Raw genomic sequence first — 24232 nt, forward strand, 5'->3', positions numbered from 1 at the left:
TTTAAGTCATAAACATTTTATTATAAAAGTCACTCTTCCATATGGAAGATACTGCTCTGGAGTGTTTACTGCTAATTCCCACGAGATGAGATGACAAATTGAAAACTCTAAATCATGTCTGGCTTTGTGGACAAAATCTTGAGCTACGTTTGTGTGTTTATATTAAAGGCATTTAAGGAGACACTTATTTTACTGCATATGATTGTAAATATATACACATTCTTCATATTCTAGCTTCATAATTTAACATTTAACAACACTGTTCAAGAAATTCATTTGAAGTGGCAAAGACACAAACTGGCAGCTTCAGTACAAGTGATCCAACTAACAAAAACATTTTTCCCTTTTTACTAAACAGCTTAACATGGAAAGGCAGAAGACATAAGTGAGGCTGAAAGGCTGCTGGTTTCAGTCCCTGGACTACTAATGTAGACCTTCAGACAGGTGACAAAGCAGAGCATCTATGTTGCTCAAAACAAACACAATAAAAGGCTTCAAAGTACATTTTTGAAGGAAGGGAACCTCATTATGAATTTGTGAAAGTGATTAAATCTCTTATATTATTAGTTTGAGCTTTATCTGTATTTGTACATGTTATTGGTTGACAATCCTGTATGTTAAAAGTTTTCTACATGTATCTGGAAAACCCACTTTCATGCTCCTGTACCCACAACTGTGACACAAAATACAAAACATTTATTTAACCTGTGTTTGAAAACATATACCACTGTGTGGCCATTACCTTGTTGCTGGCATACTGTCCTGACACTGCCTTGTCCACTGAGTACTGCATTGGTGGCTCAGTGTTGATTTGTTGCACAATCCTTAAAATCTATGAAAATGTACCTCCTTGTTTGATAGAATCATAACCCTTGATGATACAACTCACTCTCAAATCATGCAGTTTGTTTTAACAGAGATGGATTAAATCAGAAATTGCGTTCATGCGTGCATAACAAAGCAAAGCAGTGTCAGGCCTCCCGACATCAGCGGTTTTGGGGACACACTGCAGGTATGCTATGTTGACCCATTCACACCAGCAGCTGGCAGGTTTTCCTGGAGTGTTGCGGCAGTGTGAAAACAGTAATAAAGACAGGGGTCTTTTAAAGGCATTAGAGGGGGGCAGGCATTGGAGAAGAGGAAGAGAGGGGAGGGGGTGGTCTCAGGAAAAGTTCAATAAAACAATCTCAAATGGGGGAGGGAAACAAGACAGAGTGCTGGAGAGGCGCTTCAGTTAATTTAAGTACTTGATCCCACACCCTCGCCTGTCCTCTGAATTTTCCCACAAATATTTGAAGTGTGGTTGCAGCAACAATGCAAAGGCCCCTGAAATGGAGAGCAGAGCAAACAGAGGCTGGATGGCTCCAATGTTTGTCTAAGCTCTTAATAAAGCCACACTTCAAGTACCATTGAAACCAAACCAAATAAACAGGAGCTGTTTAAAGACACACAAAATAGTCGAGCCCTGCGGCAAAGTCTGGTTTGGTTCACTTCTTCTCGCTGTCACCTGAAAATATTTTTGACAACAGGCTTTCTTTCCACTGAGCAATGTGGCAAATCACTCAGAGCACTGCGAAGGCCATCTGTGTGGAGATTGGAATCACAAATCAGGACAGATTTCTTGAGTGACATGTGCACGAAGAATTACTGTGCAAACTGTACGGTTGTGGAAAATGTCTGCACAAACCACTACAGTGCTCTCCGTCACCATACAGCTAAAATGAGAAGGCAGAGAGGCCCAGTGGTGAAAAAATAACTTTCCTCATCCAGCAGACCTGGGTTCAAGTCCTCTGCCAGCAAGCCAGTGCCCTGCTCAAGTGTTTTAGAGCTGAATCCTTATTAAATCCAGCAGTGACCTCTGGAACAGTAATCTTCCTCAAGTGTCACCCTTTCAGTGATAAATCCAACAAGCGCTTCCATCATCTCAGTATAATATCCATGCCAGAGGAACAAGCAGGAGCGCCATGCAGCTGGAAAACCTCTGGGAGGAATTGTCAATATACACTTCCTCTCTGTCACCTTTAGGGTCATAGTCTTCATCCTCATAGATGTCATCAACATCAGGCTGGTCTGAGACAACACTGTGGTCTCCTATGGAGCAGAGTTTGCTCATGTTCTCCTTGACCACTTCACAGAAAGGCCTCTCCACCCCATCACAAACACAGCGGTTCAGCAGCATGCCGTTTGGGATGAACAGCATCTGCTGAATGGTGGCTTTACACTTGGAGGAGCACTTCCTTCCATTGAACAGCTGTCCGCAGTATGACAAGTAGGCCGTGAGGGAGGTGTGGCAGTTGCTGTCCTCCTCGCAGCGCTGCCGGGCCTCCATGCAGCCGATACCCCCGGCATCGCTGGGGTGTCTGCGGGGGAGACACGGCTCTATGGCCCGCTTGGCGCTCAGACAGTCCAGGTCCTGTGCGCAGTCGCAGGTCTCCAGGTCTGGCCCGCTGCGGGTGTGATTGAGCCTGATCAGGGCGTTGATGCAGTGGCTCGGGCACTGCCTCCTCGTCCCCCTGATGTTACCTTCACATGCCGCCAAGTATTGATTGTACGCAAGATTGCACTCGGGCTCGTCGTGGCACCGAAGCAGCGCCTGCCAGCAGATTAGTTGGGCATCTAAGGTCACCAGCACCCACGGGAGAAGTGCCACGGCGCGGCACCAACATTTCATGCTTGGATGGAGTTCTAGTCCGGTGACGTGCACTTTCTTCACCAGCACATGAGGATCAGGACGGTTCAGACTCTGAATCTTTCAGACGTAAGTACATAAAAGTATTCCACACGCGCGAAACGTCTGCTACCAACTCACTTCTTTTGCAAACTGTCCACTAACTCGTAACCTCAGATGAGTTTGCCTCCTCCCGGTGAGCTTTGCAACAGTAGAAGTAAGGATCTGACTCAGGGAAATCACCTCGTGTCGTTGCAAAAACGAGAAACAGCGCAGGAAGGGTCATCTCGGGAGGCATGTCCGTCGAAAAATCGTACTCCAAGCTGCGGTCTGCACCATGGCACCGGTGCGGATCTGAAACGCGCCACGGGACTATCCAAAGTTAACACGCACTTTAACGCACACAGTCATTGTCCATAACTCAGATCGTAGACTTGAACTCATCTTTCTTGTCATTGCTACTTTCGACTCTTAGCAGCGCTACTACTTTTAATCCATCCACGCATTCCGAAGTTGTTGTTTTTTTAGTTTGGAGAGGTTTCTGTCCGTCGCATTTTGTCCCGCTATGTGCGTCTTTGTCCCTCTTCTGGCTGTTACGCTTCACGGTCCGCCGAGCATTTCCCCACAACACCCCTCCCTCTGTCGAAAAAAAGAAAGAAAAGCGCCCCTTCTCCCTCCCCTTCTCTCATTTACAATCCTGGCCACCGATTGGTAGTCATTGAGGAGTCAGCCGTGGGACCCATTTCCAAGCCTACAGCAGCACAGCTCTGCGCACAAATCCTCTCAGCATATGACGAGATAGGCTGGATGGAGCTGTTTATAATTTTCCTTGCATGAAACCCAGGATCTGTGTGGTCCCCCCGTCCTCTTGTAGCAGAAACACAAGTGAAAGGGGGTGGGGGGTGTCTTGCAAAATGCATTCCTTTGCAAGAAGCTCACATCTGTAACTTCACTGCTCCAAATTTCACCGAGGAAAAACAAATCTGTCTCACCAGAGCAGGAGAGAAACCTCTAGGATGATAACTGGCTCCTCGCTCAGGGCTTTCACTTAAAGGTTCTCGCTAATTGTCACTCTTTCCCCCCCTCTACCTCCCTCCGCCTCTCTTTCTGCGGAGTTTTTAAGCCCCGATTGATAGAAGAGAATAGGAGAGAATAGTATTTTCTGGACCGTTTCACCCTAATTGTGTCAGTTTGGCCGTGCAGTGGCCCAGTGTCTTTCCAGGCTGAAGATTGTTCACGCACTGCGGCCTATCAATGGAGAGGGGTTCAGCATCAATATATTTTACAGCTATTCCCTTTCACACCACACTTGAAAACTACCAATAGCTCAGGCTTTCCTGCCATTGAAATGGTAACTAACTTGATTTTTTTTCTTACTAGCTGCAATTCTGCCCCCACTGAGAGGCTGTGCCAGTTTTGCACAAAACAGATGGATGCCCAACCTGAAATCTGAGCAACAATGGGGCTGATAACTGCCGGTGCAGTTCTGTGTCTTAAACAAGCAAAGAGTTTGTATAAGAACTACAATATGAATGTGTTTATATTCAGGCCTTTTGTACTATATGTAAGTAGACAAAATAATAGACACTAGACTATATAGAACCCAGAGACAAATGGCAGCTTTTAAAGTGATCACCACCTCTATAGTTCTTTACTGCATTCTTTGTCTACAGACATATATACATACAAACTTGCATCAATATTCTCATTTAATGTTTTAGCACATACTGATATGTGTGGATCGGTTCACTTATTCAGTCACCGCATTGTTAGATAATTAGGATATTATTCTGAATCTACATACACCATCTTTAACCTGTCAATCACCACCTACCAGCCTCCCTCTTGGATAATTTTGTAGTTGGAGATGTGTTTTTGTCTCCACCTGGTGTTCAAGCTGCTGCAGCTGGAAGAAAACGCATAAATGACTAGACAGGGCAGCCACAACATTAAAACCATCTGCCTTATATTGTGTGTATCCCCAGTTTGCTGCCATAACAACCCTGACCCATTGAGGCCAAGAGTCCACAGACCTCTGAAAGTGTCCTGAATGATGCAGATGATCAATAACAATGGACGCTCTACCTTGTCTGCAGGATGTGGTGATGTACTGTGTTTTCTGACATCTTTCTATCATAGCAGCATTAAAATGTTCATTCATTTGTCATGCAATGCTGTAGCTGACCGGTGTAAAAATTATACAAGACAGAAAGAAATTACATTATAATAAAAATCAGTTTATTGCATTAAAACTCCAAAAAAAAATCACTGAAATGCTTTCGATTAGAATGGCAGAGATACAGAGAAACAAAGAAACAGTCAAAGAAGAAGAAACTGCGTGTCATGGCAGCCATTTCCTGAAAAATCAGTTGCACAGGATGACAGCACGAAAATTACATTTGTTTATTATTGTGATTATTGAGTATTATTTGAAGTCACACGCACTCATACAAAGCAAACAGTTTTGCTTTATGGCTTCGGTTCCACCCATTAATATTGTCTCACGGTCAAACAAGATCCTAGTAGCTCTATTATAAAAGAACTTATTGCAACGTTTCCTCTGCTTTATATTACTGATATATTGTGAATATACTGTTCATCTATCACATGACAATAACCACTCCGCTTTCATTCAGCAGTGGTGTGGCACCTACAGCGAGAACATTACTACTCATTTAAGAGAATAAATTTGCAAAAGTCAACACCTTTAAATGTAAAATGAAAACATTTCAGTTAAATCATAAAGAACCCAATGATTTTGGCAGTAGAATCAGAACAGGAATCAAACTGGGGACAGATGTGAGATCAAAGCAGACATCACCCTCAGCACCACTGCTGCATAAACTGAACACTGGCAAAATGTACATGAATGTAACACAACATCAACAGCATCCTCTCCTAGTTGCCTTCCCCGGCAGAATACAGCAGTAATCCTACACTGAAACACTACTCTCTGCCCCACCATTCACCTTCCACTGAGAATCAGACAAGCTACCTCAGTGTCCTCTTTTAAAACTCATTTTTACACAATGGCTTTTAATTAGAGTTGATTTTTTTTTGGATACACTTTATTAATTCATGTTTACTTCAGGTTTTTTTTTTCATTTCATTGCCTTTTATCTATGTTTCTATTACTTGGTTACATTTTTAGTTTTCTTATAGTATTATTATTGTTACGATGAGCACTCCCAACTACAGGACGAGGTTTGTACACAGACACCACTTGACGTATCACATCGGCTAAACAACACGAAATCCACCAGCACAAAACAGCACGTGTGGGTCGATGAGATGGAGGACAAGTCAAAGGTCGTGTGACGGTCGACAGCACTACAAGACCCAGCGAGTTGATGGGAACGGTGTAAAGAATGACCCGCTGTGGACGGATTAGGCGAACAGCAGATACCTTTACATCTTATAGAACATAAATACTTGTATGTGGACTCAGTAGTTGGATGTATACACACACGGCAGCTACACAGTTTCACATATTTGTGCCATTTCCTTTATGATATCAACAAAGGCTTTGGCTTACGTCTTCTAAAGCATTTACATTTCTCTCATCTGAGCAGCTTTTTTTACCCTCCAAATGCAGCAGGTTTACTCCCAATATAGATGATACAGATTGCCATGTTAAATTTGGGAACAGAGTTATTGATCGCATCTAATAAATGCTTGGAAAATCTATTGTGACCTTCAGTAAGACATCATTATTTATGGCTTTCAGTAAAACTAAAAGTAAGAAATTTCCTGCAGAAATAAACAACCAAGAAGGCTCATCTTTGTTTAAAAAAAAAAAAAAAAGAAGAAGAAGCTTTCAGATCAAGATGACAACCTTGTACAGACGTCCAAGGCACACTGAAGAATGGAAATGCAAGAAAAGTCTTAATATGTCTAGGAAAAGATTACAACAAATGCAGCAATAATTACATTTTTGACAAAGATCAGCTTTGGTGTTTGCTGAAAACACTTGTGCTCATGTCTGTGATTTTGTGCTTTTATATGTGAAATATAAAGAACCTTACAAAGAGAGTTTTCATTGTGTCTCACCTGGAATAAATCACCCGATTTCCCAAATTTAACATAACACGTGAACCAATGTCAGCACTGTGTATGTGTGTTTGAATTCCAACCAGGCAGCTGATCTCGGTGACCCTCTCTTACTGAAAGTGCATCTGCCTATCGTTGAAATCAGCTGCCGTGTGTTCGGAGGCAATAAAAACCTGTACACACACCTGCAACCTTTGCTGCACAATCATTTTGTGTTACCACTGAGGTACAGACAACTGGGAGGTTAGAGGATGTCAGGAGTAAAGGATTTAATACACTTTTCTCAGAGGAAGAGTTATTCTGAAGGCAGAAATAATCTCATTGGTTAAATCTCAATGGCAGGAGCTGCAGAACCACAGTTTTAAAGCACAGCAACTTTACAATTTTTTTGTAAAAATATGAGATTTGTAAACTGTAGCATGTTGAAAGGCCAGCATGAAAGCAAACTAAACTATTTCACCGAGATGATCTTATGACTAGAGCTCTTTTTTTTTGGTTAGTAAAATGAGCCTAAGATATAATATAAGGCTTCTATGTAACATTAGACAGCTAGAAAAACTGTTATTATGCGGCTCTGCCAGCTGACATTCCACTAAAGCAATGAGAAAATGTCTACCCCCAGAGCAGCTCTGCCTCTGAAAAATATTTGTACAAGAAAAACTCTAATCTCATGGGACTTAAAGTTGGCCAGATCACATGAGGCTGCAATTTTCTGTCTGCTTTTTGAGGTCTTCCAGTGTGGCCTGGGCTTTGTCTTTCAGCTGGTCCATATCCACGTTCTGGATGTTGGACAGCTGACCCAGCACCGACTGCTTGTGTGTTTCCTCCTGGTTGTCCTCGGCGATCATCTTGGCCAGCTCCGTGGGCAACACCACATCATCCCCCGCTTGCTGGATCTGGGTCTCATCTGTCTCGTTCTGAGGTTGATAACACACACATATGCATTTCCATACAGACACACCCAACAGGAGAAAAAAATGGACAACTACTTTAAAAGCTGAGGTAATAGTCCCAGAAGAGTAATTGATTTTTTAAAAAAATCTACGGACTTGTTGTCTTTACTTGCTTTAGAAAAGCAAATTTGGATTAATTTACCTTTGGTAGTCTGTACTTTTCCCGGAAATGACTTCTAACTGTGGCCCTCTCAGCTTTCTTCTGGGCAAATTCAGCTTCTCGTTCCTTTCTGCAAGAAAGAAGGTAAAAAAAAAAAAGTGTTTTTGGACAAATGGTTTAATGTGCTCCTGATCATACAAACACAGACAATCTTACCTTCTAACCAAAAGTAAGAAAATATCTTCCCCTTTCACCAGTAGTAAGTGTTGAAAAAGCAATGCTCACTCCAAGAACCATACATTTAAAGCAGGAATTCTTAATAAATATTATAAATAAACCAGTAAAATTGAATCTTTTAAAGAAAAAAAGTCTGTGTTTTTTCCTGCCTAGTGCAGCTGCATCTTTGCTTTAAGTGCATCATAAGGCTTTAGCTGGATCTAGACCTTGGAGGCGTCGGAGCATCACCTCACCACGTGTCCTCCTAACCCTAAGTACAGGGTATAGAGCCGACAGCAGGCAGAACAGCAGCACTAATGCTGTGGGGAGATGAAGAGATACTCTGTTTATGTTTGGGAGACCCAGATGCAGCATCTTGTCTGTCCAGCTCTCCTCTGAGGAATTTCAGTCCTCGTGGGATGTGAACTATTCGGGGTAACCTACTAAAAGGAGGCTCACTACCCGTCCCACACTTTCAGAGCTGTCAGCCCCTACTATATTTGCCTCATTTTATCTGGGTAACATTGTAATTTTCCTCACCACCTGATGTTAAATGCCTTACACTTGAGGTGTTCTTGGAAACCCTGAAAATAGAATAGTAACTGTCTTTGCAAAACATTCAGTCCAACCATCTTGATAAATTTGACTCTATGTACAAGGAAAGTTTAGAAGAATTTCTGAAATTCTACGCATCTGTTTTGGAGAAACCAAATGCTGGGAGATGTCCAATATTTATCTGTCAGCCCCTTGTCATTCATCTCTAAACAACCCCTCTTGTAAACAGTCCAGCAAACAGTGTGAGGTGCCTCCAGCAGAGGGCAGGCAATAGGCCGCTGGCAGTGCCATCTACACTCAACATCCCTGGAATATTTATGGCTTCACTGTAGTTCAAAATTCTCCCTCATTAGTTGCTAAATTTGCTGAAATGTCTCAGACATTGTGATTGTAATCCTTAACTCACCTGACCTTACAGCCCGAGGTCAAGTATAAGATGAATACAGTGACAACACACATTTCATTACAGTCAGTAAAACACAGTAGATGTTGATAGCATCATAAGCACCACAAACAGAGCTACAGTGGAGGAGGGTGCACCGTGCGCCTAGAAGGATCAAATCAGAGCAGCATCTAAAGGCGGGGGGACACTGGAGGGCCACGGGCAGGCTGCACAAACAAGCGTTTGTACCCAATGTGTCAGAGGAAGGTCGTTTTCTGTGGAGATGTAGCATTCATTGGGTTGTCTGTGTGAGCCCAAGTTCACTTTGTATTAACATGAGGTCGCCAAACACCAAAGGGCAAAAGGGGCCATGCTGTGCTCACTTGCAGCCAATGAGCAGAGCTTTGTGTCTTTGCCACTCAAGGGCATCAGATGACCAGGGCTGTCACAGTGGCCCTGGTGCTGAGGGTGATAAAATGTCTACATGTGACACACCAGTGTGAGCAACCCACCCCCACAACCTTCTTCTGCTTTAATCTGAGCAGTATGGGCTTCTCGGTGATCTATGCTCGTATTTAGCACCTCTGACTAATAACTCACTTCCTCTGAAGGTCACTTTATGACGGAGGAGCTTTAAGCATCTCGCCGTGGCTCCTTTGGAGCTCGGGGGCTGAGCTCAGTGTTAATAATGCCAGAGTTAGGACCTCACCTCCCACTCCTTCTTAAAATGTCTGCACATGGTACCCTGAGACACTTTGGATGGAAGAGTTCATCAAATGTTTGATGGGAATGAGCCAGAGTTCTGACACAGCTGGATGACTGTCTCGTTATAGAAACACAGGGACAGACTGAGGTGGAGAGCCTTCATACTGCTGCCCTACATGCCAGTCGACATTCTGAGCTTTGTTTTTGTAGATAAAAAAACATCTGATCTGGATCCTCATTCCACATTATTTATCTGTGGTACAAATATTGTAGGACCAGTAGAATGAACATCTAATAGCCTTTAGGATGTGGAGTCCTGCTCTGAGGGAGCATCACATTAATCAATAGTGAGTTACTGCCTGGCTGAGTGAACTCTGTTTTCTAAATGACCTTGTTGTTACCTTATATTGTCCTCTGGTGCACCATGATGAATATGCAGATTATTGAAGCATAACTTGTGAAAAAAAAAGCTACTTTTGCGATTGAGATACAGAGGAAAGATTTGAGTAATTAAAGACAGAAAACTAAATCACAGCTGCAAATAAAATAATTTAACTAGAAAACTATATTACAAATACAACAGAGTGTAAACCAATTATTGACTGGATGTATGCAATTATGAATGACGATAGTCTTAAACGGTCGATTTAAAAAGCCTAAATTATTTACTATCAGTGATGGTTGTTTACCCTCTCATAATCACCACTTTATTTACCACACAGTTTGATTCATTTTTCCGCCGCGCGCATAGCAAAGGGAACATTTTTGGCCCCCGGCATAAATCCCAGTAGATAATTCCGTGGAAGAATGATTCCAGGAACCCCAAATTAAAAACGGCGCTACATATTTTGCCGAAGCTCCGAGACACAGAGTTCCCTGGGCGAGAGGAGCAGCTGTGTGTGGGGCGCTCATGTTATTGCATTGATGCGTAAAAATACTCGCGGCGCACTGGGAGCTCTCCGCTATTTACACACAAAAACACATCCCTTTTTTTTCTCCACACGATAACCGTTTTCTCTGACAAATACTGTGGCTTTTCATCACAACTTTACAATCACAAACTTCAAGCATTCCCTTACTTTTCCTCCTCTAACTGTTGCTGATATTGTTCGAATTCCTCTTGAGTCATCCCCTGCGCGGCGGCTTCTGATTTCTCCCCTTCGGGTTTCTCCTCCGTCAGCCCGCCTGTCAGGTTCTTCAGCTGTCCTCCCACCATGTGTTTCACCATGAAAGCCATGACTGCGCTTCGGAGAGTCCTCTGGTTTGATCGGCTGAGAAGTTGAAGGCTCGGTGCGCTCTCGGATGGAGCGGTGACGGTGGATAGATATCAGCCGAGAGACGTTCAAACCACGCGTCTTCAAGTGTCACGCGAGAGCATGCAACTTTCAAAGGGTGGATGAGAGCAATCAAAGTGTTAAAAATATAAAGGATGAAATAATTCCCGCAGCTTCAGCACCACTGGCCCTGGACAGCTCCGCGTCGAGAAGGATGGAGAGGAGCTGCTCAGTTATGAGTCAACAAGTTTGGCGCTCAACTCTACCAATCCTGTGAGTCCGTCCGCAGCCACCACTCCCTCCACCCAATCCCAGGCACCACCGGACTGGGTGTGCGCTCGCACGGCGCGCGTCGGCATCGTGGGATGCACGAGATCCCGTGATTCGCCGTCTGATTTTAACTCACGTCGGAGTCAGACAGAGACCCGGGCAGCAAGGGGGGGAACAACACGTGACGAGTATCTCCTGGCTGTTTTGGTGCCTCTGTGTGTCTCAGGGTCATCTGTGCGCTGGAGCCTAACAGTTTGTCAACACACAAAGAGCCCCCCTAATTGCAAATTAGTCAAATGGTAGTCTGTTAACCCACGGCGCGAGTTCGGTTTATTGGCCTAATCACTTAGAAGTGATGAGCCATAGTCTCCTCTCTGGTGGAGCTTGTTTGATACAGTGGACAAGCTTATTTCCATGACATGGGTGTGCGTGTGTAGTGCTGGAGCAGATCCTTCATGCGCATTTAATGCCTTTATGACTATTTCTGGTCCCTAACATGCAGGGACTGCAGCTGACATCCTACAATTACAAATTTTGTCTCCAGCTGCATCACTGTGATACTTCTGCAGTGACTGGAATCTGTAGTACCCACAAGTGAGTTTATAGTATCAGTGTCTTCTGCTTGTTAGACCTTCTATATGATTTATTCAGATGTTTGTCTTTGATGGGGTAGGTGGGGTGAATAGTTCAACTTCCCTCACCACAAACTGTGATTTATTAAAAGGCTGGCTGCTTCTGCATGACACCGGATGACGCAGTGTTTGGCTGGAAAACCTCATTTCTAAAAATATGACCTACATGTGTGTATGTGTGAGGAATATTTTAAATCTCTCTCTCTGTCTCTGAGATTCTTGACATCCAAAGTGTGAAAAGAAACTTTGATCACAAGTCAACAACTCCAGCGTCCTGATCCTCGCAGCAGTCTGACACCAAGCCTGGCCTACTTTTCCAGTCCCTGTGGATCAGGAGAGACAGAGCACGTCTCAGTGTCTTTTTGTCACAGGCTTAGCGAGGCCCTCTTAGCCTATACCTGCCTCCCTTTAAAATCTCCCTCCAACTTCAAAGCTGCCACCGGTGAATAGATGGAAACGTAACACAGTGAATAAGATCAAAACTGTAATCTGTGTGAAATTGAATAAAAAGAAAGAATTTGCCTAACCAGCATGTTTCAACATCAATTTATATCCTTTTGCTTTTGATATTCACACCCATGGGATCTGTGCCAAGCCCAGGTCCCACTCACTTCTTTATGGATTATCAGTGAGCCCTGACTACAGGTGCTCCAGCAGGTGAACAGCAGGAGCTTTTAACCCAAGATGATGTATATCACACACACACACGGGCTTACTGGTAAAAGTCACACATTTCAGTAAAGAGGACTACAGCCCTCACACGATGACATGTTGTGGCAGCTAAGCTTCACAGAGCAATCACACTGACCTAAAAAGTCAGAGCAGACGGGTTGTGTTTATCAGCAAGTACACCAAACTTATGACTAACAGCTGTTTTCACTCCATTCTTGTGATGCACTGTCATCACTGCCATCAGCCAAGGTATGAAGAGACACAGAGAAGGCGATTGCTGGCTGCACACTCATAGTCCACTCTTCTTTAAATTCCTAGTTTTACTAATGAGATGAGGATGATTACAGGGTAAAAGATATCTTAATTATGGCCTTAGTTATTAAGTAACAAACTTCTATAATTCGCAATGTGCTTGTGTTTTTATCTGGTTGTAGGTTAGCAATGGGCAGGGTCACAGGTCAAGGGTCCAGGCCCAGAGAAGGTTCAGTTGGATGTGGTTCAGTTGCTGGTGTTAGCTACACTATGTTAGCTTGCTTCAGGAGGCCTGTGCTGAGTGTTTGTGCATGTCCATCAATTTTGGGAGCATAGTCCATATGTGTAAATGTTTCTAATGCCAGAGGTGGCCACCACAGCTTGAACTACACAATCACTGATAAGGTCTCGACACCTGAGAGGGCCACATAGATTGCCCTAGATGAAGCTGCCGATTAAGTCAGTGAAAAACAGCCAAATCAGATACATTGCTCCGACAAAAAAAAAAGAAAAGAAAAAAAAAGTCACACACTAATATTTTGTTGGACTGCCTTTAGCTTTGAGTATGGCACTCATTCACTGTGGCATTATTTCGATAGGCTTCTGCAATGTCACAGCATTTATTTCTGTCCAGTGATGCATTCTTTTTCCACCAAGATCTTACACTGATGATGGGAAAGTTGGACCGCTGTGCAAAGTCTTCTCCAGCACATCCCAAAGATTCTCACTGGGGCTGAGGTCTGGACTCTGTGGAGGACAATCCATGTATGAAAGTGATGTCTCATGCTCCCTGATCCACTCATTCTCAATGTGAGCCCCATGAATCCTGGCATCGTCATCTTGGAACATGAACATGCCATCAGGGAAGAAAAACTCCATTGATGGAAAGACCTGGTCATTCAGTATATTCAGGTAGTCAGCTGACCTCATTCTTTGGGAACATAACGTTGCTGAACCTGACCAACTCCAGATCATAACCCTAACCCCCACAGGCTGGTAGTTACTAGCCATGATGAGGGCATCACTTCATCTGCCTCTCTTCTTACCCTGATGCCCTCATCACTTTGGAACAGAGTAAATCTGGACTCATCAGACCACAGGACCGACCACATTTGTTCCTGGAAGATGATGGTTCACCACTATCCTTCCAGGTTTTAATAATGCGTTGGACGGTTCTTAACCTGATTCGAGTAGTTTCAGAAATCTCCTTAGTTGTTTTCTTTGCTTGATGCAGGCCTATAATTTGACCCTTCTGAGACAGATTAACATCATTTCCATGACCACAGGATATGTCTTCCAACATGGTTGTTTAAGAAATGAGAAGCTCCTTGCTGCATCAGCTAGAGTTAAATAAGTTGTTGCAGCTGAAACGTATTCATCACTGCAGTAATTATCCAATGGAAGGCTCCTACCTATTTGCTTGGTTAAATCCAGGTGGTGACTTTTTTTTTGGCCAGGCGGTGTAAAATGCAGATAAGACACTCCAAGAAATAGCCCAATGTCAGCTCTTGGCAGGTGCTATGTAGAGGCAGTTAAAAGGTAAATAAAGTAAAGAAATATGGAGAAAACTCACAAGATCCATTCGCAAGACCAGTAGAGTTAGAGAAGCAGGGATGGAGGCTTCACAACTGATGGACCCTGGAGCCAGCCGATATAGAAAGATGCATTTTAGAATACTTTGCTTTAGTGAAAAAATAGTTCAAAGACCTTTAAAAGGTCCAGTGGTACATGAAAGTTTGTGAACCCCTTACACTTGTCTATAGTTCTGCATCATGTGATTTTAAAACATGTGTAGAGAGATAAAAATAGGGAGAGAAAGAGAATTCATCCTTCCATTCATTATCTATACACCGCTTTATCCTCATTAGGGTCACGTGGGGCTGGAGTCTATCCCAGCTGACTTGGAGTGAAGGCAGGGGACACTCTGGACAGGCCACCAGTCTATCACAGGACTACATATAGAGACAAACAATCACCTACGGACAATTTAGAATCATTAATTAACCTCAGCATGTTTTTGGACTGTGGGAGGAAGCCGGAAACCCACGTATGCACTGGAAGAACATGCAAACTTCATGCAGAAAGATTCCAAGAAGGTGAGGACGTAAAGTGGGGATCTTTTAGCTGCTAGGCGAAAGTGCAAAACACCAAGCAACTGTGCAGCCTAAAGGGAATCCAGTTTGTTTATTGAAGAAATTGATCCAGTATTATGTATCTGAGTGGCAGCAGTATGTGAAACTGTAAGGTGAGCAGTAATATGAAGGTAAAATTAGAGTGAGGTGTTGTCTATCATTGGGATGACAATTGTGTCAGTGGACAACCTGTTTAAAATGAGACAAAAAAGAAGCATTTATCCGAGTCTAATCTTCACAACACATTTGTGGCAGTGACTCATGGCACAAAGAAAGGAGAGATCTGAGAACCTCAGAAAAAAGAGTGGTTGATGTTCATTAGGCAGGAAATGGTTACCTCTACAAAGAGTTTGGACTCCACCAATCCATAGTCATAGGTGAACATCCAGGGCATGGACATTGAGAGAGTGGTCTCATACCAGCACCTAGGTGTTCAGCTGAACAGTAAACTGGACTGGACAGACCACACTACAGCACTTTACAGAAAGGGTCAAAGCAGACTCTATCTATTGAGGAGACTGCGGTCTTTTGGGGTGCAGGGGGAACTCCTGAAAGCTTTTTTTTTTGACTCTGTGGTGACATCAGTCATCTTTTATGGAGTGGTCTGCTGGGGCAGCAGCATCACGGCTGCTGACAAAAGGAAACTTGATCAGCTCATCAAGAAGGCCAGCTCTGTCCTGGGGAGCAACCTGGACCCAGTGCACGTGGTGGGAGAAAGGAGGATGCTATCCAAGCTAACATCTCTGCTGGACAGTGTCTCTCACCCCGTTCATGACACTCTGAGAGCACTAGACAGCTCCTTTAGTGACAGACTGCATCACCCCAGGTGTGTGAAGGAGCATTACTGCAGGTCTTTCCTTCCTGCTGGTATCAGACTCTAGAATCAGCACTGCTCCCAACAGACCACACACACACTTAATGAGAGTTAGCAAACTGTTGTGCTATAAACCCAAGTGCAATTCATTTGTGTATATATTCTTACATATTGTGTTTTTAGCATCCTTGTATTTTTTCTTATTTATATTGTGTATATATAGTGTATATATTTTATGTCTTAATTTATAGATGTGTTCTCTTGCTTTTCTTACTGTCACTTTGCTGCTGTGACATTGCAAATTTCCCCTTTTGGGACTAATAAAGGATATTCTATTCTATTCTATTTAGCCAGATTGTGTACGAATGGAAAAAAAATTCAAGACCACTGTTACCCTTTTCAGGAGTGGTGGAACAACGGAGATTACTGTTACTGTTGTGTCACCCTAAACACACAAGTTGTTTCATCAAAGAATTGTTAAGTCAATAGTGAAGTCATAGTCCTGAACTTAGTCCAATAGAAATGCTGTGTAAGACCTGAAAGGAGGAGTTCATGTAAAAAAAATAAAAACCACCAACATCTTAGAGTTGAAGCTGTTCTGTTTAGAGGATGAACTAAAATTCCTTCAAACTGATGTGCAGGACTGATCGTTTACTGGTAACATTTAGCCGCAGTTATTTCTGCACAAGGTGGTCACATCAGACTCTGTGAGAAAACATTCAGATACTTTTGCTCCTCACAGATATGTAATATTGAATAATTCTTCCCAATAAACAATGACTGAGTAGAATATTCTTGTGTCATTAAAGTTCTCTTTTTCAACTTTTAGAACTTGAAATGAATGTCTTTAAATATAGAAAATGACCTTTGGTACAGTGTGATGCGTATTCTTAATCTCCAAGCAGCATTTTTCCTTCACGTTGAAATAAATGATGTCATTTATTCTGATTCAAAAATTCAAGTGAAAGCGAATTTCACACATTGTATTTGTGCCAAACAGAAGCTACAACAGATTCTGTTTATATTTAGTCCGGCCAAATTGCACTTCACCATAGGAACCAAAAATGTGGTTGCTGTCTGAATTTGTCAGTAAAACATTATTCCTAATTACAGGGTCTTTTTGTGTCCTACACTACCACATTAGTGACATTAAGGAGGACCCAATCAGTTGTATTTGTTTTATAAGAGCACATGGCATTGAGTGAAACCTTCACAGTGAAATGCAGAAAACAATACTCACAGTACCTGATTTAAAAATAGGCTCATGTTAATGCTTCCTGGCTCCTGCCCGTGCTCAGTTCATTTTACTGCCTACTCAGCTTTGACCGATGTGTCACTGTAGCATGAAAATTAACAGTTAGGGCCTTTGTAAAGCATATATGAAGCGTGTGTGCATGCAAAGCTTTCACACAGATGTTTACTGTAAAACTCATGCATGGCTGCACATAAACCTGACAAGTTAATGTGCCCTATTGCATAAACATCTGTGATTAGCCTGTACAAACAAAAAGTCTAGAATCTATCACCGAATAATGTGGAAAAAGAATGCTAACAGAAAATCAGTTTTCAGATTGTACCAAAATGTATTGAGAGTGTAAGTATTTGTCAGTTAAATACAAATATGAAGAAAATTCGGAAGCAGTAGGAATAAAAGGTTAGAGAGGCATGACATGCTGTGACTGTTGTGAGCCAGGAGTGATCACGGTGTGAGTCAACGTAGCCGAAAGCATCACGATGGCTCCCACCCAGTCACACTTCCAGCCTGGTTACACTTGATCTTTTAGGATTAGGAGGCTGTGTGGGATTGGGAGACATGGGCTTATGTACACCATCACTCACGTTCGCTGATCCTCAGCACCCAAGTGTTACACCTTTGTTTCTTCAGACATGGGATTAGACTCATCAAACGAATGTGCCCTGCAGCAAACAATACGCACATTCAGGGAGTTCTTAAACTCACAGAGGCGGCGATGACGCCATTAGCAAGTCACTAGGAAGCCTGTCTTAAGGAAAGCAGTGTGTGTGTGTGTGTGTGTGTGTGTGTGTGTGTGTGTGTGTGTGTGTGTGTGTGTGTGTGTGTGTGTGTGTGTGTGTGTGTGTGTGTGTGTGTGTGTGTGTGTGTGTGTGCGGCAGCCCCCTCGTGAGATGACAGCATATCACAGTAATCCCATTAGAAGTGAAAAGTGCTCTGTGTGCTCAGTGACAAAAACAGTTTTTGTATCAGGAAAGCCACTGTGGCCATTGGGAGAGTCTTATGGTTTCTTGTGATTTTACTTCTACCTGACCAGAGATCCAAAAGACAAGGGGGGTCACGGCAGCATGGCAACATATGGTGGCGAGCGAGTCACCCCAGCAGCAGTGGTTTGATGCCCCACAGGCTGTCTGGGAGGTGTTGAACTACACCGCATGTCAGCATGGCAACTGTTCCCCCCAACTAACATCAACTACTTCCACATGAGATGAATATAACGTCCCTGATACAGAGAATAAGAGGACTGTTTTAACTTAATGTATAATTCTGTGTCGAGCCTGATTTGTATCATTTTATCCATGCAGAAAATGTTGATTTTACTCACTCAGGTTATCAGAGGGACAGCATCTCCTTCTGGGCTTTCTACCTCCATCCAAGTACAGTGAAAGCAGATGGAAGTTCATTTGTAGTGCTGACAAATAAAGCATAATGCATTTTTAAAAAATGAAGTATCTCTTTCCAGAAACAGTGTGTCAGCTAGACTGGATAATCCACAGAACACACTGCCAACCACTTGCAGAGGGACTGTTTCTTCAGTAGAAAGTAGTTCAGATAGAAAGTGTTAACAGCAGAGTCTGGGGGTCATTCAGGATAACTGGGACACAGTTTTTGGAAAGAACCGTTGCTGTGAAATGTTTTTGTCTATGTTTCATGCACCTAAAAAAGAGGTGCAGTCCACTCTCCTCTATTGCTTTCAATGAATGGCAGAGACCAGTATTTTAAAACCTGAGGAGATAGAACCTGCATCAATTGATGTCGTATTGGCATGTACCGAATTTACAAAAAAACCCCCACTGTTTAATGTCACAATAAAAAAGAGACTTCTACAATAAAGCATGATTATAAAGATTGATTGCATAAATATTCACCCCCTTTAAGTCAGTCTTTAGTAGATGCACCTTTGGCCGCAATTATAGCATTGAGTCTGTGTGGATATGTCTGAAGTGACTTTCTCTTTGATACTCTCCTGTAAAGCTTTGACTGATGACAGATGTTGTATATGCAATATCTCCCAGCTCAGCTGCTGAAGCTTGCATCTCCTTCAGGGGTCATGATTGTCTTGGTGGCCTCTTTCACTAGCCTCATTCCATCACAGTCACTCAGATAACCTGCTCTATACAGGTGTACACATTTTCCTTCCATGTCTTAATGATGGATTTCACTGAATTCTGATGGATATTCAGTGACTTGAAAATTTTCTTGTATCCATCTCCCGATTTATGCTTTTCAATAACCTTTTGACGACATTTATTGGAGTGTTCTTTTGTCTCCATGGTGTAGTGAAAGCCAGGGGTAATGATTCATCATGCTAATACTAACTGTAGGACTTCTATCATCATTTGGTGTAAAATTAGGTGAATATTTTTGAGGTCATTTTTGTAAATTCTTGTCAAAAATAGAAATTATACTAACCATGATTCATTGCTGAAAAGCAATGGGGGGGGGGGGGGACACCTCTGCATAAACACTGTCTTTCCAACAGGTTTGATGGAAATTCATCCTCCACATCCTGGCATCAATGAGCAAAATAATAATACAATAAACACTCCGTGAGCCAGCTTCAGAAGTTTTTTTCTTTTCTTGTTAATGACCCTAATGACTATTATATTACCTATACCTTACACATGAATGTTTTACTCTTTTACTCACTTCACAAGCAAATGGTGTGTCATGCTGTGTGGATTTGAATGAAATCAACCCTGAGCAAAATACAACCCTTGTTGTATTTTGACTCCATCACAGAGTATTCTTTCATCTGTCAGTAGAAATACGCATTTTGTAGCTTCCTTCACATTTCCTATGAACATTTTCACAGAGGTTCAGTGGCCTCTAAAAGAGTCTTTCAAGTCACACAAAACATTAGAAGAAACGGTAACTGAAAGCAGGAAGCCAGACTGAGATTCTTTTTACATATTGGCATGATTGAAAGTGTGAAAAGAAGCCGCTAAGAGACACACTAAGTGACAGAATTCACAGCAGAAAAACACGCAGATCAAAAGTGAGAAAGATGAAACCCAAATGTTCAGAGAACTGAAACTGAAATAGGTTGTGAAATTGAGTGTGAACACAAAAAAAAGGCTCAAAATGTTGTGCAGCTGCCTCCAACATTACAATCAGATCAGAAAATTACAAGAAAAAATCATCACAGAGTGAGAAAACTGCAGTATGCCATTTACACACTCACAAAAATATGCCAAAAGCTGAAACACTTGAAACTAAATGATCACCCTTTCTGACCTCTTTTACAGAGATCTCACCAAAAGAATAGAGGGACTTAAAGCAAGACATCAACCATGATTATAACCCTGACAGTGGAAAGTTCGGGCAACTCAGGACAAACAAAACCTCCTGTCAGACACTACAGATAGAAGCCAAATCACAAACCCACACATCTGTCATGGTTGCCAAGGAGATAACAGCTTGACAGGGAGACTCTTAAGTATCCAACCAGACAAGAATTGTGGATCGTCCTCTCTGCGTGCTGTTTTGTACTTTTGATGAGGGGCTGTGTAATATTTGGGGCCTTTACTTGTATTTAATGGAATATTTTCAAGTCAATTTCTAGTTGATTGCCAGGTGAATGAAATACAAATGAAATAGTAAATTGACTGATCTGTAATTCTGTCATTCTCTATATTCATTTGGCTTACTGTTTCAAGCTTAAAACACATTTTTGCATGACTTAGGGTCTGTGAATTTTGTCCCCCTGTCAATTACATTATGAGAACATTAGAAGAGGATTTTTTAATAGCCAAGAAAAATGGCTTCAACTGTTTCAGTGTTCAGCTCCGAACTTAAAGTTATCCTTTCCCGACCATTTTATATTGTCAATTTTTATTTCAGGTCTTTTCTTGTGTGATTGATAATCTTCTAATTGCATTTAATTTGACTGGTTTAAGGAAATCTAAGAAATGGTTTTGAGGAATGTTGATGCCATATTTTGACAGCTAATGAAAAAATCATTTCTGTATGTGTTGAGTTCGTATGGTTGAAAATGACTTGTGAGATAAATTTTCTCCCAGATGGTTATTCTTATGATCGTGATACAAGATTTGGGGCAAGATTTTGCAGAACATCCTTTCCCACTTTACCTACTGAGTGTACATAAAGATGGACAGACTTTCTGTAACATCACCTACAGGTTTCGTGAAGGCCGGTTTTGAAGCTCACTGTGGTGGCTCCGGCCGTCCACTTCTTGTCAGTACCAGACTTCTTCTACCTCTTGGTTAAGCAAAGAGTGAAGAGATGGAGTGTGAGTAGAGCTGAGGCTGGCCATAGACTGTCCTGTGACAGCACCCACCTGACATTCAAAACAGCCACACACTTAATTATCTATAACTTTAAACCCTGACACAATTTAAACAATTGAAATATATAAATTCATCTGCTGTACAGTTGTCGTGAATGAGGCAATTAGCTACAGAGAACAAAACCTTGTTTGTATCAGGCTGTTAGCATGTTTCTGTCTGCTGTAAAGGTAGGCATTTTACCATGGATGTCTATGGGGTTTGATTCACTTTTAGCATCAAATCAAGTGGCCATTGGAGGAACTGCAGTTTTTGGTGTTTCTGCTGTGGCTTCATTTTTCAGCACAGGAAGTTTCTGCTTGGTCTCAGCATGACATTATGTCAATTTAACTCCTGAGAGTTGGTCATGGAGAAGTAGATTTACCTCCACAAAGCCCTGACCTCAACCTCAACCCTCACCTTCACCCCATCCATCAGTCATAGCTGCTCCTGAATGGGACTGAATCCCTGCAGCCAGTTTCTAAACATCATTGGCTGTTAAAGCAACATATTAACAGAAATAATTTTGGTATTATGTGTTTGTCTATGTCAAATGTGTGCAATGTTTGCACATATTTTGGATTGATTGTATACTTTTGGTCATGTAATGCTGTGAGTTATGAGCTTGTGTGGTGTCTTGCCCAATTTTGGTGGCCATATGTTTGTGAGGGGACTTTTTAATTCATGAGTGACCACAGTGAAGGAAAGAATGCTTAAAACACATTGATCAGTTCACTTGAGTTTTGTGTCTTGTATTTTTGGCCATTTCAAATTTGTTTTGTGGCTTTGTGACTGCAAATTTGTGTTGTTTTGCTGTTTTTCCATATGTGTCTATGTGATCACTGTTGGGACACTGGTTGATTAGGCTGAGTGGCTACAGCTGCTGCATCCGACGCACCTGCTGGAGTGATTGGTGACACGATATTGACGTCGGCGATGCTCAGCCGATTAAACAACATGCATATCGAGTTAACCCTATGAAACGGGCACTGCTGCGAAATGAAGTTGAATATATGGTAAAGCATGGTATTGCTGAGCCCAGTGATAGTCCATGGAGCTCACCCTGTATTTTAGTACCTAAGGCAAACACACCAAATCAGAGATTTTGTTCAGATTTCCGTAAAGTAAACAGTGTAACTAAAGCCGACTCTTATCCTCTTCCGAGAGTAGATGACTGTGTGGATCGTGTTGGGTCAGCTCGATTTGTTAGTAAATTCGACTTACTCAAAGGTTATTGGCAAGTGCCACTAACTCCACGCGCAAAAGAAATATCCGCTTTTGTTATTCCGGATGGTTTGTTTGCATATCGTCGAATGCCGTTTGGCCTGAAGAACAGTGGATCTTCGTTCCAAAGGCTTATGCATATCGTACTAAGGGGTGTAACCAATGCTGAAGCCTACATCGATGATGTGGTGGTTTTCAGTGATTCTTGGTCTGACCACATGAAGCATATAAGAGAAGTGTTTGACCGATTGGCAGCGGCCAATCTGACAGTGAATCTGGAAAAATCTGAAATTGCACAGGCTTCTGTCAAATATCTGGGAAAGATGATTGGGCAAGGTAAAGTCCTTCCTATTTCAGCCAAAGTTGAGACTATACTCAACTTTCCTGTCCCCGCCACTCCCAGAGAACTGAAAAGATTTTTGGGAATGGTCGGATATTACAGGGCTTTTTGTCGCAATTTTGCTCAAATTGTGGCTCCTATGACTGACTTAACCAGTCCCAAGGTACCTTTCCACTGGACAGATGATTGCCAGAAAGCTTTTGATAAAGCTAAAGCTTTATTAGCAAATGCTCCCGTATTGAAGGCTCCTGATTTCACTCAACCCTTTGCTCTGCATACAGATGCAAGTGATGTTGGTGTTGGAGCAGTTCTCGTTCAAAATGACGACAATGGAGTTGAGCATCCTGTGGCGTTTTTTTCCAAGAAACTCAATTCATGTCAAGTTCGATATTCGACAATTGAGAAGGAAACGCTTGCTTTAGTTTTGGCTTTAGAACATTTTGAAATATATGTGTCAACTTCAGATCCTCTTGTGGTCTTTACTGACCACAATCCTTTACTATTTTTGCAAAGAGCTGCGTTTGCAAATCGCCGATTGCTTCGTTGGAGTTTGGCTTTGCAGGAATATCCACTTAAAATACAGCACATCAAGGGAAACGAAAACCTTGTTGCTGACTGTTTGTCAAGAGTGGATGTTTCCCAAAGCCTTGTGTAAATAGTTGTTGTACTTTGGTTATTTTCTTGTATATATGTAAATAAAACAAAAACTAAATGATGATAGAAAAACAAGAAAAAAAAAGTTAAAAAGCCTAAAAAGAAAAAAAACATTACTAAATGATGAAAATTAAATAAAAATAAGATTTTGGTAAATGGTGGTGTAAATACACTGTTTGTAGTGGAGTGGAATTTTAGTGTATTTGATTTGACAAAAAAAAATCCACTTCGTAGACTTTTTGTCATTTTTAGGGGGGAGATGTTATGAGTTTGTGTGGTGTCTTGCCCAATTTTGGTGGCCATATGTTTGTGAGGGGACTTTTTAATTCATGAGTGACCACAGTGAAGGAAATAATGCTTAAAACACATTGATCAGTTCACTTGAGTTTTGTGTCTTGTATTTTTGGCCATTTCAAACTTGTTTTGTGGCTTTGTGACTGCAAATTTGTGTTGTTTTGCTGTTTTTCCATACGTGTCTATGTGATCACTGTTGGGACGCTGGTTGATTAGGCTGAGTGGCTACAGCTGCTGCATCCGACGCACCTGCTGGAGTGATTGGTGACACTCCTTTAAAAGACAGACTCTTGAGCTGTTCAGATGGGCTCCGACTTCACAGAACTGGACATCATATTTCTCTGTTCGTTTGAGAGTGTGTGTCAAATAGCTCTTTTGTGAGAAATAAAGCCCCTTTGAATTGTGTTTACACCCTAAGCACATTTATTTTACCCTTCCCTCCTTTTTGTTTGGTTTTGTTTATTATAATTCTTCCAGCCATTTTGGCTGGCTTAGTGGGTGATAGAG

General features: G+C 42.1%; 2 protein-coding genes across 2 annotated transcripts; both read right to left on the reverse strand.

Annotated features, from left to right (window-relative positions):
* si:ch1073-459b3.2 (growth arrest-specific protein 1) lies at positions 1–3369 on the reverse strand. The gene has a single exon (XM_023284055.3). It carries the CDS (start codon positions 2669–2671, stop codon positions 1925–1927), a length of 747 nt encoding a protein of 248 aa, XP_023139823.1. The 5' UTR covers positions 2672–3369; the 3' UTR covers positions 1–1924.
* A 1515-nt stretch (positions 3370–4884) lies between these two features.
* On the reverse strand, positions 4885–11271 carry cplx3b (complexin 3b). The gene is made up of 3 exons (XM_023284050.3): positions 10709–11271; positions 7814–7901; positions 4885–7635 (listed from the first exon to the last, which is right to left on the reverse strand). Exons 1-3 carry the CDS (start codon positions 10864–10866, stop codon positions 7411–7413), a joined length of 471 nt encoding a protein of 156 aa, XP_023139818.1. The 5' UTR covers positions 10867–11271; the 3' UTR covers positions 4885–7410.
* Between the last annotated feature and the right edge of the window lie 12961 nt (positions 11272–24232).

This window comes from Amphiprion ocellaris, chromosome 1 (genome assembly GCF_022539595.1).
Source record: "Amphiprion ocellaris isolate individual 3 ecotype Okinawa chromosome 1, ASM2253959v1, whole genome shotgun sequence".
Classification (NCBI taxonomy): Eukaryota; Metazoa; Chordata; class Actinopteri; family Pomacentridae; genus Amphiprion; species Amphiprion ocellaris.

Coding starts and splice junctions, on each gene's coding strand:
- si:ch1073-459b3.2 (XM_023284055.3), bottom strand. CDS start 2,671: ATGAAATGTTGGTGCCGCGCCGTGGCACTTCTCCCGTGGGTGCTGGTG.
- cplx3b (XM_023284050.3), bottom strand. CDS start 10,866: ATGGCTTTCATGGTGAAACACATGGTGGGAGGACAGCTGAAGAACCTG. Junction 7,902..10,708: donor CAACAGTTAGAGGAGGAAAA/GTAAGGGAATGC, acceptor TCTTTCTTGCAG/AAAGGAACGAGAAGCTGAAT. Junction 7,636..7,813: donor AAAAGTACAGACTACCAAAG/GTAAATTAATCC, acceptor TATCAACCTCAG/AACGAGACAGATGAGACCCA.